Source organism: Erpetoichthys calabaricus, chromosome 13 (assembly GCF_900747795.2).
Source record: "Erpetoichthys calabaricus chromosome 13, fErpCal1.3, whole genome shotgun sequence".
In the NCBI taxonomy this organism is placed as follows: domain Eukaryota; kingdom Metazoa; phylum Chordata; class Cladistia; order Polypteriformes; family Polypteridae; genus Erpetoichthys; species Erpetoichthys calabaricus.
The window spans coordinates 87,603,806-87,623,409 of NC_041406.2; the positions used below are offsets into that span (position 1 = coordinate 87,603,806).

The 19,604-nt window shown below is 43.1% G+C and overlaps 1 protein-coding gene across 2 annotated transcripts in view; it reads right to left on the reverse strand.

Annotated features, from left to right (window-relative positions):
- The window catches only part of LOC114663460 (zinc finger protein 236-like), a 181,934-nt gene extending 162,656 nt beyond the window's left edge, over nucleotides 1-19,278 (reverse strand). For both annotated transcript variants that reach the window (XM_028817205.2, XM_051935699.1), the window contains exon 1: nucleotides 19,203-19,278. In XM_028817205.2, the coding sequence (XP_028673038.1) occupies nucleotides 19,203-19,254 (52 nt within the window). In that variant the 5' untranslated portion in view covers nucleotides 19,255-19,278. The remainder of the gene's footprint in view (nucleotides 1-19,202) is intronic.
- Nucleotides 19,279-19,604: the final 326 nt, after the last annotated feature.

The window sequence follows — 19,604 nt, forward strand, 5'->3', positions numbered from 1 at the left end:
AAATTTTTCTCAACAACTACTACCAAGTGCATGGGGTAAGTAATATATAAAATATATCATTTTTGGGTGGAGAATTCCTTTAGTCAAAATTTAAAAAAAAAAAAAGTTCTAGACAGATTCCCATGAACAAAGGGGCCCATGCAGCCATGTTCTGGTCATGAGGAAATTATTTTTTCAACTCACTTTCATATTTAAACTGGCTTCTCGAGTTGGATCATTTACTGCTATTCCAAGATAATCTGCTGCAGATGTTTGGTTTTTCTTAGAACTTTAGAAAAGATCAAGGAGTATAAAAAGTATTTCTACACTTGAGAATTGTATGCTACTTCTTTTTGTCTGACAGACAGACAGACAGACAGACAGACAGACAGACAGACAGACAGACAGACAGACAGACAGACAGACTGAATAAAAAAGGGAAGAGATTTTAATTTAATTTTTAATGCTTATTCTAAAATGTTATTGATAACATCGGGCGGCACGGTGGCGCAGTGGGTAGCGCTGCTGCCTCACAGTTAGGAGACCTGGGTTCACTTCCCGGGTCCTCCCTGCGTGGAGTTTGCATGTTCTCCCCGTGTCTGCGTGGGTTTCCTCCGGGCGCTCCGGTTTCCTCCCATAGTCCAAAGACATGCAGGTTAGGTGGATTGGTGATTCTGAATTGGCCCTAGTGTGTGCTTGGTATGTGGGTGTGTTTGTGTGTGTCCTGCGGTGGGTTGGCACCCTGCCCTGGATTGGTTCCTGCCTTGTGCCCTGTGTTGGCTGGGATTGGCTCCAGCAGACCCCCGTGACCCTGTGTTCGGATTCAGCGGGTTGGAAAATGGATGGATGGATAACATCCTGCCAGATTTAAAAGAAAATTTTGCACAGATCCTCTAAGTGAGAATTTCATTTTTTCCAATTTCAAATAATATATAACATCAGTTACCCACTGACTTAAAAGAGGCGGGTTAGGATTCTTCCAGTTAAGCAAGATAAGTCAGTGTGCCAATAGTGAAGTAAAGGCCATTACAATTTCTTTGTCCTTCTCCACATTAAGCCCCTCTGTGAGCCCACCAAACACAGCTGTTAGTGGATGAGGAGGGATTGGGACACCAAGGCTGTCTGAAAGGCATTTAAAGATTTTGGTCCAGAATGATGTTAATTTGGTGCAGGCCCAAAACATGTAGCCCAGTGAGGCTGGTGATTGATTGCACGGTTCGCAGGTTGGATCTCGCCTTGGAAACATTACGGACAATTTTAAATGAGAGACATGTGCTCGATAGATGATTTTAAATTGAATAATCCTATGCTTTGCGCATATGGAGCTCTAGTGAATTCTGTGCATTGCTGCCTTCCACTCCTTTTCTGAGATGTTGAGTGAGAGATCCTTTTCTCACTGTACTCTGGGATCTTTGAAAGGGAGGGACTGTGAACTGTTTTCGTACATTACAGAGATGCTGTCTGAGTCCTCAAAGTTGATCAATATTTCTTCTATAATAGAGGTAGGTGGGAGATGAGGAAAATTGGGCAGGTTTTGTTTAGCAAAGTTTCCAATTTGAAGGCAGTGAAAGAAATGTGTTGCTGGAAAGTTACATTTGGAGTGTAATTGTTCGTAGGATGTGAAGCCGTTGTCTATGTACAGGTCTCTTAAGTGATTTAACCCCAAATGTTTTCCAGACATTAAAAAATGTGTACGTCTGAGAGGGTGGAAAAAAGTGGCTATCGTGCAGAGGTGCCACAGATAAATGCTTCTCTATCTTAAAATACTTCCTACATTGATTCCAAATTGTAAGCGACTGAAGCACAATTGGGTTGTTAGTATATTGGCAAATAAACCAACACTAATTTCTTTTTAAGAGTACCTGAAATTTAATTGGTCACAAAAACTGGAAGTTAAAAAAAAACACTAGAAATCCATCCATCCAAGAAGCATAAGCAATCTAATAACAAGAGAGAAAATTCTAGATTTTTTTCCCTTTCATTCATCCCTTTCGTGTGCTACATTTTTTGCATAGTATGTCATATGGTTTATCGGACAAGGATTGGAGTGGAGGATGCAATTCTCTTATTCTCACATGGACAAAGCTGGCAGCACTGTGAGGATTATGTTTTTTGATTTCTCCAGTACCTTCAATACCACCCAGCCAACCCTGTTAAGGGGTAAATGCAAGAGATACATGCAGGTGGATGAGTCTGTGGTGTCCTGCATAATGGACTATCTGTCCATCAAACCGCAGTTTGTGAGATTCAAGGACTACATGAGAAACACTGGAGCACCACAATCAGCAGTCGTGTCTCCTTTTCTCTTCACTCTGTACCCCTCCGCCCATAAATATAATAGCAGGCAATGTCATTTGCAGAAATTCTGAAAGGATTCTGCACTTATGGGTTGTACTGAGAAGGGGGTTTAGACAGAGGAGCGGAGTCAGCTGGAGAACTTTGTGTCTTGGTGCGAAGAGAATTGTCTGCACCGAACATCAGCAAAACCAAGGAACTGGGGCCTCATGTATAAATGGTGCGTACGCACAAAAATGTTTCGTAAGAACGTTTCCATGTTCAAATCGCAATGTATATAACCTAAACTTGGCGTAAAGCCATGCACATTTCCACGGTAGCTCATAACCTGTCGTACGCAAATTCTGCGCTCAGTTTTGCAGACTGGCGGCATCCAGCGTCAAAGCAGTGCTACTGTTCCTGTGTGGTTACCCTTTCTTTTTTTAGATCCACATCCCAGATGCGGCTTTATAAATACACTGAAATTAACCGCATATTGTTTATTAGTTTCTGCGGTGGGTTGGCACCCTGCCCGGGATTGGTTCCTGCCTTGTGCCCTGTGTTGGCTGGGATTGACTCCAGCAGACCCCCGTGACCCTGTGTTCAGATTCAGCGGGTTGGAAAATGGATGGATGGATGTTTATTAGTTTAATGCATCTGATTATAATTAACTTAATGGTCCACAGAATGGTCAAACTATTCTAAATACAATAGCTGCTTTAGTGTTGTTACTCTCACTGCACCTTCTTCTTCTTCTTCTTTTAGCTGCTCCCGTTCGGGGTTGTAACATTGAATCATCTTTTTCCATATTACTCTCACTGCACCACTCAGAGTATTTATATCACTGTATCTGAGTGGGGAATCACAGCTGTACAGCAGCTGATCAGAAAGAGGATTATCGGTATACAGCATCAAGCACATGCTGCCTCAGCCATGCTGTCTATTGAACTGCTCTCACACGGCAGTTGCTTCAGAGCCTTTCCTGTACTGACCTCGCAGTTCAGAAACAGTTTCATCCCAAGAACTCTAAACGCACTCAATCAGTCCATCAAGTGCTCCTTGTAGAACTGTTTGTACTTATAATTACAATCACCTCACTGTAACAGTTATAATATTGCACAACCTGAGCCACTTTATAAAGTGCGTATTTACATATGATGACGATATCATTTTTAAGATGAAATGCAGCAAAATATGTTTATTATGTTATACAGATAAAACTTTAACTTCATTTAAATAATCTATATTGTTAATAATTAAACATGTGAGGACACCGTGCAGCAGATCTAGCGAGTCGCTGGCACTCCGTTCATGGATTGTTCCTGCCTCGCGTTGTATTCTTGCTGTGGCTGGCGCGACACTGGAAGGATAGATGGATAGAATAATTTAACATGTACTACGAAGATATTTCAATGTTCCTTAAAAGTTTTGAAGAATCAGCGTTCTAAGCTTACAGATGGCTTAACGTCTATTACAGAGCTGATTGTGTGGCGACTGGGTATTTGGAGAAAGAAAAGTAAGGACAGGAATTGGAGGTTAGTACGTTTGAAAGAGACAGTACTGCTACAATAAAGTATTTCATTGAAGGTCGCGCATGGCACAGCAAGCATCTTGTGTGAGACATGAACAATCACTGCGCCACCGTGTTTCCATGTTTAATAACATGCTTTAACTCCTATTATCATGAAAATGATATCACGTATACATCTCAGTATTTTAATTATTCAGAGAGCTGTAATATCACAAATGTAATGGATTCTGTGTCCTGTCGGAGGAAGAGAAAGCCCGGAAGCAAGTAGTCATTCACACACATAGAGCACATAGAAGATCAAATACAAAATAAAGCATTTAACGTGCTACTTTAGTTACGATGGGATTTGAGAAACTAGTAAATTAAACGATTTTAAGATGAAGTTTATGATGTTCTACTTTAATGACAAAATAAACTATGTGATTAAAGTGGAAATTTTGATATTAAAGTTGACATTTTGTGCTTTTTTCCCCACTGTGTGCCTTTTTTTTTCTCTGTACCCTAATAAGCTTTCATATGACACTCAGACAGTGGGCTACGACTCGCCTTTTCACTGCGACTTTGATATGTGACAACTTCTTTTTTATTTCGGTCACTGTGTGACTTTGTGGACTTGAGCTTTCGAGTTTCTCCGACACACTATGTCACTCAATCAACTTCCTTTTGTTGTTTATACCACTGTTTAAACCAACAAATAGTATGTTTTTCTTTGCCGCCACATGATATTCACTGAAATTCTTCTATTTTTCCCCGTGTTTTTGCCATTGTCTTTTCATAGAAGGCTGAGCTTAAGGGCTATTTATATTGATTTGCATATTCAAAGAGGTGTAATACTGGGAGGAGTTTGGGAGGGGACAGCAGGTGCGTGCACGTGCATTACTTTTCACGCTGACCGGGATTTATGGAGCAGAAGAACGTGGAAGTTGGCAAACGCACAGATTTATGCATCTGGAATTTTTTGTACGTAAGCATATTTCCGCTTTTGTCCGCACGCCATGTTATAGTGTGAATTCTGCACACGGTGTTATGCATGAGGCCCCTGGTGATTGACATTCGCCAAACCAAAGAGCCTCTAGGACCAGTCACTATTCAGGGAGTGGATGCTGAGGGGGTGCACTGCTACAAGTACTTAGGGTTACACATCAGTGATAGGCTGGCTCTCGGAACACAGAAGAACTATATACGAAAGGGCAGAGCAGGCTCTTCTTCCTTAGGAGACTGCATTCCTTTAATGTAGGAAGTGACATCCTTCACATCTTCTACAACTTTGTGATTGTGGTGTGATGAAATATCACATCAAGAGAGGCCCACCAAATTAACAACCAAATTAAAAGGGCAGGCTCAGTTTTGGGACGCACTCTGGACCCCTTGGAGGTAGCAGAGAAGGGAAGAATTAACACAAAACTGAGTGCCTTTATGAGCAATGCTGCACATCCTCTCTCTGACACACCACCACTGAGGACTTTCAGCCAACGAATCATTCAGCAAGAGTGTGTCAAGAAATGCGACCGCAGCTCCTTTATACCAACAGCAACATGCCTGCATAATGCCTCACTGGGACTGAGAGTGCCAAGTCAGAAGTTTTCTTTTCTTCCTTTTTAGTCATTCATAATGTGTGTACATTTATTTATCTATTTATGTATTTACTTATTTAAAGAGCTTCTGTAAAAAAAGCTAAATTTTCCCCAGGGAACAAATAAAGATCTATCTATCTACACTTATATTTATTTTATTATATATATTCATTGTTATGCTGTGTAAGTAACAGATATGATAAGAATGGTAATGATACAGCCAAATGAAATATAACAAATACTATGAAATACAAAGTTCAATTCAACCTCAGAGCAGCCCAATTAATACTTGTTAACAAGGGTATAACTCATCATAAGACACGGATAACTGTAGGCTGGAGCTGGGAGTATGTCACTCCTCCTGGCTTTATTTTTACTTTTGATATCAACAGACCTAAACCGGGGTGAAGACAACAAACGTCAATGAAAGAATAGAGCACTGCTGTATTTCATTGCAGAAAAGACAATTAAACTGAGCTTTCAGGTAACAGGAAAAGATGAAGGCCTAAGAGGAGGTTTATGGATGTGGTGAGACAGGACATGCAGGTGATGGGTGTAACAGAGCAAGATGAAGAGGACAGGAAGATATGGAAGAAGATGATCTGCTGTGGTGACCCCTAACGGGAGCAGCCGAAAGAAGAAGAAGAAGATTTAGTACTTCTCGATGACTAAATTGTCAAGGAAAATTGTACCTAAGTTGCAATAAAACATTCAAAAAAATTGTCAATGACATTCACAAAAGCCATTGGCACAAAATTTTTAAAGGCTGCACCATAAGGTACAAATTTATATTAGTACAATCCCCAAACAAATGGTTTATGCTTAAAAGTAAAGACTCCCGGAGCAAAGTCAGTCAGTCATTATCCAACCCGCTATATCCTAACACAGGGTCACGGGGGTCTGCTGGAGCCAATCCCAGCTAACACAGGGTGCAAGGCTGGAACAAACCCCGGGCAGGGCACCAGCCCAGCACAGGACACACACACACTCACACACCAAGGATAATTTAGGACCGCCAATGCACCTAACCTGCATGTCTTTGGACTGAGGAAGGAAACCCACGCAGACACGGGGAGAACATGCAAACTCCACACAGGGAGGACCCGGGAAGCGAACCCAGGTCTCCTAACTGTGAGGCAGCAGCGCTACCACTGCGCCAGCATGCCACCCTCCCGGATCAAAGTGTTAATTGATATATATATATAAGTCAATGTATGTGTGGATGTATGTACTGTATGTTCCAGCATCACTTCCGAAGGGCTGGAGCCATTTTGATGAAACTTGGTACACAAGTTTCTCATTGGTCGACTACAAATACTGTAGGGTGAAATCAACCCTGACCCACTCCCTTCTGGGAAGGGTAGGGGGGGGTGGGTCGTTGAAATGGACTGATGAATAAACCAATGAAAATCGGCCATGAACAAACCTCGGTGACTTTTTCAGTTTATCAGTGAATGTGCATTTCGGTTGCGACTTGCGAGTTTAGTAACATTTTTGTTTGTATTTGTCTATTTTTATAAGGTACGTGTTTGATAATTGTTTAGTTCTTTATTATTTTACTTTAGCTATTTTTATACTTTGCTTTTTTAATTAAGTGTTTCATTTGTTTTGATAAGAAAAAGTCCAGGCAACGCCAGGTACTCAGCTAGTAATTTATAAGAAAAAGAAACATAGTGGGTGTTGTGTGTGTCACAACTTGGCCGTGTGTGGCCACTTCTACAAGAGGATCACTTCTCTTTAACACTGATGAACAGTATCTAATGGCTCAACAAGTTAACAGAAATGGCTTCAGCAACAAGGTAAAAACATTTTTGGCTGTGAACAAGAAAACACCACCACACTTGCTTATCCTCACTTAACACAAGACAATCACCCACAATAAAATTCTAAAACAAGCAAGGATATCACAGAGAACTGGTAACACTTGCCATTTTAAACTAATGGCTGAAATCCAAATGGCCATGTTTGTCCCTTGTTGCAAAGGAGACAGGTCACAAAACTCAAGCACAAAGAACATCTGGAAATGGCCGCAATAGGAAATTGTAAAAACCGTTAATGAGAAGTTAAGCAAAATTACTCCTTTTATTGGCTAACTAGACAGATGACAATATGCAAGCTTCGAGGCAACTCAGGCCACCTCCTCAGGCAAGATGTAAATGTACTCTAGATGTATGTCTTGCCTGAAGAAGGCGCCCAAGTTGCCTCGAAAGCTTACATATTGTATATTATATACAATAATATATTATATAGGTAATATATAGATATACAGTGGGGCAAAAAAGTATTTAGTCAGCCACCAATTGTGCAAGTTCTCCCACTTAAAAAGATGAGAGAGGCCTGTAATTTTCATCATAGGTATACCTCAACTATGAGAGACAAAATGAGAAAAAAAAAATCCAGAATATCACATTTATATTTTATATTATATATGTAATATTTGTGAATTTCCCCTTGGGATTAATAAAGTATCTATCTATCTATCTATCTATCTATCTATCTATCTATCTATCTATCTATCTATCTATCTATCTATCTATCTATATTGTCATCTCTCTAGTTAGCCAATAAAAGGGGTCATTTTGCTTCTCACCCCATCCATAATGGCTAACACGGAACAACACCCTAGTATTTAAAACCGTTAAGAAGAACAAGCTGAGAGTCTGCTGATGTCACAGGGTCACTGACAATTCTGACACGCATGCTGTACCTTTTTCAGTAGTCTTGACAAGGTAGAGCATTTCTTTCTGCTAAATTGTGTAGGTGGGCTGAGCAGCTTTCATTAAGCCAGTGTGGAGTGGCTACAGTAATAATAATAATAATAATTCTTTGCCCCTCCTTTAACCGTCACCTTATCGTGGTGGAGGGGTTTGCGTGTCCCAATGATCCTAGGAGCTCTGTTGTCCGGGGCTTTATGCCCCTGGTAGGGCCACCCAAGGCAAACTGGTCCTAGGTGAGGGATGAGACAAAGAGCGGTTAAACAAACCTCCTATGAAGAAAAACAATTTTGGACGGCGTTTTCCCTTGCCCGGACGCGGGTCACCGGGGCCCCACTCTGGAGCCAGGCCTGGAGGTGGGGCTCGATGGCGAGCGCCTGGTGGCCGGGCCTGCACCCATGGGGCTCGGCCGGGCACAGCCCGAAGAGGCAACGTGGGTCCCCCTTCCCATGGGCTCACCACCTATGGGAGGGGCCAAGGAGGTCGGGTGCAGTGTGAGTTGGGTGGTGGCCGAAGGCGGGGACCTTGGCAGTCCGATCCTCGGCTACAGAAACTGGCTCTTGGGACGTGGAATGTCACCTCTCTGAAGGGGAAGGAGCCTGAGCTAGTGCGCGAAGTTGAGAGGTTCCGGCTAGATATAGTTGGACTCACCTCGACGCACAGCTTGGACTCTGGAACCAATCTCCTTGCGAGGGGCTGGACTCTCTACCACTCTGGAGTTGCCCCCGGTGAGAGGCGCCGAGCAGGTGTGGGTATACTTATTGCCCCCCAACTTGGAGCCTGTACATTGGGGTTTACCCCGGTGGACGAGAGGGTAGCCTCCCTTCGCCTTCGGGTGGGGGGACGGGTCCTAACTGTTGTTTGTGCGTATGCACCGAACAGCAGTTCAGAGTACCCACCCTTTTTGGAGTCCCTGGAGGGGGTGCTAGAGGGCATACCTTCTGGGGACTCCCTCGTTCTGCTGGGAGACTTCAATGCTCACGTGGGCAATGACAGTGAGACCTGGAAGGGCGTGATTGGGAGGAATGGCCCCCCTGATCTGAACCCGAGCGGTGTTTTGTTATTGGACTTCTGTGCTCGTCACGGATTGTCCATAACGAACACCATGTTCAAGCATAGGGGTGTTCATATGTGCACTTGGCACCAGGACACCCTAGGCCTCAGTTCGATGATCGACTTTGTGGTTGTGTCGTCGGACTTGCGGCCACATGTCTTGGACACTCGGGTGAAGAGAGGGGCGGAGCTGTCAACTGATCACCACCTGGTGGTGAGTTGGCTTCGATGGTGGGGGAGGATGCCGGTCAGGCGTGGTAGGCCCAAACGTGTTGTGAGGGTCTGCTGGGAATGTCTGGCAGAGCCCCCTGTCAGAAGTAGCTTCAACTCCCACCTCCGGCAGAACTTCGACCACATCCCGAGGGAGGTGGGGGACATTGAGTCCGAATGGGCCATGTTCCGTGCCTCTATTGTTGAGGCAGCTGACCGGAGCTGTGGCCGTAAGGTGGTCGGTGCCTGTCGTGGCGGCAATCCCCGAACCCGCTGGTGGACACTGGCGGTGAAGGATGCCGTCAAGCTGAAGAAGGAGTCCTACAGGACCCTTTTGTCCTGTGGGACCCCGGAGGCAGCTGATAGGTACCGGCAGGCCAAGCGGAATGCGGCTTTGGTGGTTGCTGAGGCAAAAACTCGGGCGTGGGAGGAGTTTGGGGAGGCCATGGAGAATGACTTTCGGACGGCTTCGAGGAGATTCTGGTCCACCATCCGGCGTCTCAGGAAGGGGAAGCAGTGCAGTGTCAACACTGTATATGGTGGGGATGGTGCACTGCTGACCTCGACTCGGGATGTTGTGGGTCGGTGGGGGGAATACTTCGAAGACCTCCTCAATCCCATTAACATGCCTTCCAATGAGGAAGCAGAGCCTGGGGACTCAGAGGTGGGCTCCCCCATCTCTGGGACTGAGGTCACCGAGGTGGTCAAAAAACTCCTTGGTGGTAGGGCCCCGGGGGTGGATGAGATACGCCCGGAGTTCCTCAAGGCTCTGGATGTTGTAGGACTGTCTTGGCTGACACGCCTCTGCAACATCGCATGGACATCAGGGACAGTGCCTCTGGATTGGCAGACCGGGGTGGTGGTCCCCCTCTTTAAGAAGGGGGATCGGAGGGTGTGTTCCAACTACAGAGGGATCACACTCCTCAGCCTCCCTGGAAAAGTCTATTCAGGGGTCCTGGAGAGGAGGGTCCGTCGGATAGTCGAGCCTCGGATTCAGGAGGAACAGTGTGGTTTTCGTCCTGGTCGCGGAACAGTGGACCAGCTCTATACCCTTAGCAGGGTCCTGGAGGGTGCATGGGAGTTTGCCCAACCAGTCTACATGTGTTTTGTGGACTTAGAAAAGGCATTCGACCATGTCCCTCGGGGAATCCTGTGGGGGGTACTCCGAGAGTATGGGGTACCGGCCCCCCTGATAAGGGCTGTTCAGTCCCTGTACGATCGGTGCCAGAGCTTGGTCCGCATTGCCGGCAGTAAGTCGAACCCGTTTCCAGTGAGAGTTGGACTCCGCCAGGGCTGCCCTTTGTCACCGATTCTGTTCATATCTTTTATGGACAGAATTTCTAGGCGCAGCCAGGGTGTTGAGAGGGTCCAGTTTGGTGGGCTCAGGATTGGGTCACTGCTTTTTGCAGATGATGTTGTCCTGTTTGCTTCATCAGGCCGTGATCTTCAGCTCTCTCTGGATCGGTTCGCAGCCGAGTGTGAAGCGGCTGGGATGAGAATCAGCACCTCCAAATCCGAGACCATGGTCCTCAGCCGGAAAAGGGTGGAGTGCCCTCTCAGGGTTGGTAGCGAGATCCTGCCCCAAGTGGAGGAGTTCAAGTATCTCGGGGTCTTGTTCACGAGTGAGGGAAGAATGGAGCGTGAGATCGACAGGAGGATTGGTGCGGCATCCGCAGTAATGCGGGCATTGCATCGGTCTGTCGTGGTGAAAAAGGAGCTGAGCCGCAAGGCGAAGCTCTCAATTTATCAGTCGATCTATGTTCCTACCCTCACCTATGGTCATGAGCTATGGGTAGTGACCGAAAGAACGAGATCGCGAATACAAGCGGCTGAAATGAGTTTCCTCCGCAGGGTGTCTGGGCTTTCCCTTAAAGATAGGGTGAGAAGCTCAGTCATCCGGGAGGGGCTCAGAGTAGAGCCGCTGCTCCTCCGCATCGAGAGGAGTCAGATGAGGTGGCTCGGGCATCTGATCAGGATGCCTCCTGGACGCCTCCCTGGTGAGGTGTTCCGGGCACGTCCAACCGGGAGGAGGCCCCGGGGAAGACCCAGGACACGCTGGAGGGACTATGTCTCTCGACTGGCCTGGGAACGCCTTGGGATTCTCACGGAAGAGCTAGAAGAAGTGGCCGGGGAGAGGGAAGTCTGGGCATCTCTGCTCAAGCTGCTGCCCCCGCGACCCGACCTCGGATAAGCGGGAGACAATGGATGGATGGATGGATAATTCTTTGCATTTATATAGCTCTTTTCTCACTACTCAAAGCGCTCAGCAATTACAGGTGAAGGGCCTTGTTCAAGGGCCCAACAGAGCAGAGTCCCTATTGGCATTTACGGGATTCGAACCGGCAACCTTCCGATTGCCAGTGCAGATCCCTAGCCTCAGAGCCACCACTCCGCAGCGATTATTTCCAAAGAATTTGCATCCACCTAATAAGTCTTACAGGATCTGGTTTACTTTGATTTTTCCCCTTAATTCTCACATCAAGCGGGGGAACAAAAAACAAAATGTGGTGCCATTGTAAAACGTTACGGCATATATATATTCGGTAATGCTTAAGAATAAAGTGTGACAGATATGTTTGTCTTAAATTCTGCTTTTAACCTCAAATCTGCACTGTTCATGTGCTCAACAAAAAATAGAAATTGTGACTTCAAAATTCACAATACGTATGGAGGGCACGGTATAGCATGTCATAATCTTTTGATAACAGTCATCTGTACATAACTGTACACCATGCACTGTATAATTAGAACTACAACAAACAAAACTTGGCAGGATTTAATCAATAACATTTTAGAATAAGCATTTTAATTGAGGAAGCACATTCTCTCCCCCGTTTCTTTTTTCTCTATTTATTTTTATTCATTTATTAATTAATTAATCTATTTTCTTATTTTTACTAGTTTAAACTTTTACTCTGCTGGCCTAACTCTCTTTCTCATGGGTGGGGGTTGATTTGTTTTGAACCTAGATTTGGAAAACTTGACTTATTTGTATGGAATGTTGATTGCCCTGCGGTGGGCTGGCGACCTGCCCTGGGTTTGTTTCCTGCCTTGTGCCCTGTGCTGGCTGGGATTGACTCCAGCAGACCCCTGTGACCCTGTAGTTAGTATATAGCAGGTTGGATAATGGATGGATGGATGTTATTTGATTTTAATAAAATCAATAGAATACAAAAAAAAACAAACTACAAAAAACAAAATTAAGTTATTCAGGCAAAAGTAGGATTACAGTTGTGAGCATGCAAAACAAAGAGTTTATTCTTTTATAATTATTTGTTTATAAATTATTGTATTATTTGTCTTTGTATTTGTGTTCTTCTCAGAATGTGTCTGAGTGTAGAAATCATAAACCTGCATGTCTTTTTCCATACCAAGAACTGTAAGCCTACTTTTGCCTAACCCTGTATTTTTGTATAATATCTTCATGGGACCTCAAGAGCTGCAAATTATATTGCAGTGGTCACTTAAAAGCTAATATGTGTAAATTAGTATTATTGTACTTGCCACACACATGGGGTAAATGAAAACATATCCTCAATAACATTCTACATTTTTACACTGTTGGCACGAGTGAGCTTTGCTGGTCTGAGCTGATGCAACACGAGTCCAAACAGGTTTAGTTATTTGTTAACGTGCTATACTGCTAGCATTGTTCCTCCCTTTACTAAATAAGGGTAGTGTGATGTTACCCATTTCCTGAGGGCTGAAGGTGTATCAGAAGCAGAGCTTCAGCACAGTTTCAAAACATTTTGCCTCAGTGAAGATTTTACAGATTTACAGAAATGTTTAAGAATCCCTGCTGAAATGTCACAGATAAAGGACAACCCAGTCGCCTGTCCACATCCAATACTAGGGACAAAACTGAACGCTTCCAAGACAAGATTCTGAGGAAAAAGATGTTTGACTGTTGTATTAAATGTGTTAATGATCAAGCAGACTATGTCAAAAAATATTTTTTACTGAAATTTAAGCAGTTCAAGCCCAGTGAATAACCTGAAATGGCACAAAGGTAAGCAGTTAACTGCCAGATGTTAAAAAGAAAAATCCTACAGGTGTCCCTTGTCTGCATAAAATCAGTGTTGCTGTTTTGCTATACGTACTCAAATACTCTTTGGATAGTATTGTTGTTATAATGGTGAAAAAGGGTCATAACTGGCTGTCTGTCTTCCTTTGTTAATTGCCTTTTTCTCCCCATCATGATAGCAAGCTTCTTCTTCTTCTTCTTTTGGCTGCTCCCGTTAGGGGTTGCCACAGTGGATCATCTGTCCGCATATTGATTTGGCAAAATTTTACACCGGATGCCTTTTCTATCGTAACCCTCCCCATTTATCCGGGCTTGGGACCAGCACAAAGAAACACACTGGACTGTGCATTCCCTATACGGCCTAATATTGTCCTAACAATGCTTCAGACAGTGTAACAGGGAAAAATTCATAATCTCAAATAGAAACCAAGATATGTTCAACTTTTTGCAAAATCATTTAGAAAAATTTATTTTTAATGGTGGAGGTCATTTGAAAAAGGTTATTTATGATCAGCTAAATAAGCTGCATCAATAACTAATTTTTGGAATACTTCACTCCTTAACTGGTGCTATGAGCCAAATGAATAAGTTTAGTGACCTTTCAAACTGTTCTTTCAAAAATCATCATATCCTCTCACTCAAAAGAATTTCTTTCTCTCACCTTTACTAACTTTTACAGCAGGGGTCCTCAGTTACAGTTCTGCATGTCTACAATGGCTGCAGGCTTCCATTCCAACTAGTTTTGTAATTAGAAACCAGGCTGAGCAGATAATGAAACTTGGTAATTAATTTTATGGCTTGTTACGTGTTTCATTCTTCCAAGACAAATCTTTATCGCACTACGGACTTTTCATTTTCTAAGAACATAATCCATATGTTTTATGGTCTAGACCTGCTTTGTACCTCTTGGTCCTTCCCTTCTCTTTCATTTATTTCAAAACGTTAACATAGATACTTCCTGGTGCATGTATGGAAGTTTAAATGGAAGCACGTTAGCTGGAGAGCTGAGAGTTCCTTTGTCGCTTATCACCTCATTATTAACTGATGGCTGGTGAAGAAAACAAGCAGCAAGTAAAACCTAAATGCAGTTTAAAACTAAAATAGGCAATTAAGGGTTTTGAGTCATAAGAAGAAAGTTAACTACAACTAAATTATATATCTATCTATTTCCATATAATGTATATCTATATATATAAAATCCCTGTGTGCGTCCAGGTGTCCGTGTGTGGGTGTCTTCTGGTGAAGTGCGCATGCGCGGGGCACGGTGCTATGCGCGATATTACTGTCAGAGAAAGTTAGAGGCGTTTTACGGAAATACAAACCAGTATTACTGCGAGAGGAAATTAAAGGTGCACAATACAGTGACACATATTACAGCCACATACAAGCCAGTATTACTGTCAGAGGAGATTAAAGGCATATTACCGACGCGCACGCCTGTATTACCACCAGAGAAAATTAAAGGTATATTACGGACGTACAGAGGTACAAGCCAGCGGACGTACAAGACGGTATTCTTCAATAAGGGCGCGCACAAAAAGGCGAGCCTCAAAAGGGCGACCTCAATTGGGCGCAGCGAATAAAGGCGCGCGTAAATAAAGATCTGCACCTGTTGCTCTTCACATATTCCAGAGCCATTTGAACTAAATTATCTACGTGCCCTTATTGAATAGAGCCGTACAAGACAGTATTACTGTCACAGAAAATTAAAGACACACAATACACGGCGGCAGCCCATGAAGAACGGTCAGCTCAGCAAGTAAACATCAACAAAAGAAAGACTGAAAGAAAGAAAAATACGACCAACAAAAAGAATGAAGTCAAAGTCCCTTGCCATTTAATATAGACTGTTCCTACTAATGTTTATGCACTACTGTTCTAGACAGGCTAAATGACTAGTATATATATATATATATATATATATATATATATATATATATATATAAAATTCTTTTCGCGTTTGAAACGGAAATGACGTATGAACACGCGATATGGAAATTACGTATTACGTATGACCACGCGATATGGAAATTTCGTAAAAGTGGTAAACACAAACACGCCGATCTATCCCATACAAATGCGCCCCGCGTCACCCTCTCCCAGCCCTCCTCTCTGGACTCCAGCGCAGACCCGTCCACCGCCAGGCAAGTTCTCACAGAGAAAACTGCCACATTGTAACTTTTTTTAAATTCCCAGTACTTGATAGTAGAAGAGATAAACAAAACAGCTTTGCGTCTTTCTACTTTTTAACTGCGCCGAGCTGTAAACAATGTGAAGACGAGACCACCTTCAGCGGCAAGGGGTCGTAAGAACAAAGTGGACGCTGGGAGGCGTGGAATGTCGGGCTTTTCCTCCGGGTCAACAGCTTCACAGTTTCGGGCAGCGTCCTCTCTTCTCGCACCGTTTGTCACACTTCAAGTGCCACGTCGGCTCCTGGTATAGTGGAAATCTTTGCGAATAAGTGTAATTGGCGCTATCGAAGCAGGACTCTCTTGGTAAATTGCGGTGCACGGCTACTTACTGTCCCTTAAGATGAATTCAGGTCACTAAAACCCCGCAACATTCAAGGTTGATTTTGTGATGAATTCTTTTAATAAGATGGAGGGTTTACATCTAAAAAGATGTACCGACCTCTTCATGTTAAGTATTGGACTTGGGAATCGTTTGGACCTTCTGCCCGTTAAGCACGGAAAGGCAGCGTCCACATTTCTCAGAATAATTTTTCTCTTAAATCACAGGCACATAGTGCAAGGTTGTCAAGCAGGTACTTTGCCTGAAACCACTACAGTAGTACTCAATGTATCTTTACTTCTTAAATGTTAATGTTTGACTGTTTAATAATTTATACGCTTCTTATATCTTCTTCAAATTCTTTTATCAAAATGTTTTACTACTTAATTAATATTTATATAATTTCTATGTTACTGTGAATGCTCTTTATTTGTTCAAAAATAACATTGGTAATTAACAAACTTATTTTATAAATAAAACATTTTAGTTTTTTTCCCTTACACTCAGTGAGTTACACTCATATATATATATATATCCATACACACACACACACACACACAAGGGACATTCAAAACGTTTCCACACTTTGTTCTTAAGTCTATTTATTAAGAATTTCAAAAACAAATGACATCACTTTTCTACATAGCTTCCTTTGCAATGCAATTTTCCCAGCGGTGTACTAACTTTTTACTGTCCAATTACCACTCCTCCCACCTTCACCATTTCCAATGAAAATACGAAAGTGTGGATATAGATATATATAATTTGGTTGTAGTTAACTTTCTTGTTATGACTCACAATCCTTAATTGCCTGTTTTACTTTTAAACTGCATTTACGTTTTACTCGTTGCTTGTTTTCTTCACAAGCCATCAGTTAATAATGAGGTGAAAACGACAAAGGAACCCTCAACTCTACAGCTAACGTGCTTCTATTTAAACTCGCATACATGCACCAGGAAGTATCTGTATTAATGATTTGAAATAAATGAAAGAGAAGAGAAGCACCAAGAGTTACAAATCAGGTCTGAACCACAAAACATATGGACTATGCTCTCAGAAAATGAAAAATCCAGTGTGATAAAGATTTGTTTTGGAAGAATGAAACACTAACAAGTATATATATTGCTTTAGTAGTAAACTGTCTCTGCCCCCCCGTCTAAGATGGTTTGAAATCTAACTAATCAACATACAGTAGACCTCAGAGTTAATATTTCCAGGGCAGTATGTCCATCCAGTTGTTATGTCTGTTACATATTGGTTTTGGTACAGAATTCATAAAAACAGTGCTGTTTGTGTTGTGCCATCTGTTGGATAGCAGAATCATTATCAACCGGACAGACACAGATACTTCTGCTTTTATTAAGGTGTGTAAATATGTTCTAATTAAGAAATTGGTTAAAGTGAAAACCTGCAACCACTGTAGCCCACCAGGATGTACTTGATGTGCCCTGGCTGACACTATTTTCGGTGGCAGTGACAGAACTCAAAAATCTACTACTTTTGAATAATTATTGTTTAAGGGTCATGTCGCAGGTGGCTCCTGTGTGGAGTTTGCATGTTCTCCTTAGGTGCAACATGGGTTCCATTAATAGTCAAAAGACATGCAGGTTAGTTGGACTGCGGATGCTAAATTGGTGTTACTGTGTCTGAATGTTCACCCTGCGATGGATTGGCACCCATTCTGCGGATTGTTGCCACCTTGCACACTATCCTTGCTGGAATAGGCTCCAGCTGTCCCGAAACCCTGCTGTGAATAAGTGAGTTTGGAAAATGGTTATATGGGGTGTTTTACCAATACAGTGATATTCATGTGCATGAAACAAAACATTTACTTTTTTTTCCTTACATAATTATCACCGCTTCTATCTTCATAACTCAGTTTTAGCACCTCTAGAAACCCTTATAAGAATCCTCACCTTCAGCCCTAGTACAGTACACATTTAATAATTTGGGTGGTCAGATTCAAAAGATTTCAAGAACCCATGGACATAAACACATCAGAAAATGGACAGCAAAAACCACAGATACCACGTCAATGTTTTGAAACATTTCAAGGAAAATACGGATGAACAAAAGTTAAAATGATTTTAGGCTGTTCTTCCAGTGTGGTGCTGAGGTGTCACCCATTGCACGGCTGATCTCGGGTCCCAATCTGGGTAGTTTGTCATGTGGTGGGTGAGGCCATGCGCTGTAATCAGCACATGCTCTCTACCTCCTCCTCCTGCTGCTGCTTCCATATTCTAATTAATTGATGTGAAAACCCGCATCTGATGGCTGAGTCTGTGTAAAGTATGCATGTTCTCCCCATGTGTATTAAATGGAGCAAATTCACAAAAGCTGTTTTTGGGTTATCCCAATTACCAGTTATGAATGACCACATTGTTTCAGAAACTTCAACAATGTGCGATCTGTCCTGAATTTTTTAGACAGATACTCTGAAGGAACTGGAAAAAGTGCCATTATTAAAGATTTGGCCCAGCATGTTTGTAATAAAAACCATCCATCTTCCAGTCCCCCCGTCCCATAACATACCATGAAGGGCGATACGTTCACTGCAAGGTAAAGTTTTGAAAAGTTACTCATCTAATGTTATTTATTCCTAGTACTCCAAACCTAGGATAAAAAACATGCAAAGGCTTCCAATGAAGGGGTTGCATTGCTAGTGAGTGAACCCCAAACCTTTTTTATTCCCAGTAAAAATCCACCAATGGGTCGTTCCTGCACTCCGTTACCGGGGACGGGAGGAAACGATCAACTCCGGGCAAACATGCCTGCCTTCTTTTTAAGCCCATCTTGCCAGGCCTTTATTTACTTGCAAATAATACTAGTAAAAAAAATTATATGCCTCTTTTTAAAACGCATGTTACCTTTATGCGAATTTTGTCAACTGACCCTGCCCTCCGTGTAACTCGCAGTTTAAATACTCCCCGCAGAACTTTGAGATAACAAGAAAAAAAGAAGCAAGCAACGTGTGTTCGCGTGTCCAAACACCCACGAAAACAAAACCACACCGCTACAAATGTGAAACAACAAAAGAGAAGCGACTCCAGCAATAAGCGATCAAGCGCTTTACTAAACACAACTCCGTAAAAACTGCTCCTGCTGCGGAATGAATAAGTAGAGCCAGAGAGAAATGTTAATATCATTCCGCCTCAATCACTCCTTCCGAACACAAAAGAAATGGACACCCAGAGCAACCATATCCGGGGACTATATACACGACATTCAAATGCTTTTATCTCCGCGACTGCTACATCTACCTTGCACCCGACGCCACCGATCAAGAGCTCAGACAGCACTTTATTTATTCGTGATAGGTTTCTGCCGTTTACCCGTTTCGTCGTGGAGTTTGTCCTTCGCTTTGTGAGGTCGGCCCCGCGGCATAGTTCCAGGTTTCAGGGCGGGTGTACTGTGAACGATAGGGATTTCAAAATGGCGGCCTGCCCGCGCTCCCGACCAGCGAGGCAGCGCTTCGAAACGAGGCTGACAGTATGGAAGAGGGTGACATCTAGCGGCGATGCATTGTCTCGGCGCAGAGAGGTGTCTGCCGTGCCCCGATCGTCGCACCTCCGCCCCGATCCATCCAAAATAAATTAATACAGAAATAGACAAGGAGAAAAAGTTATTTTTTAGTATTACTTCAATTGCACTAAGATCGGTTAATAGAATGACAAGGCAATATCAGTATGAGCCAACTGTACAAACTTTTTTTAAAATATATTTTGTAATAAATA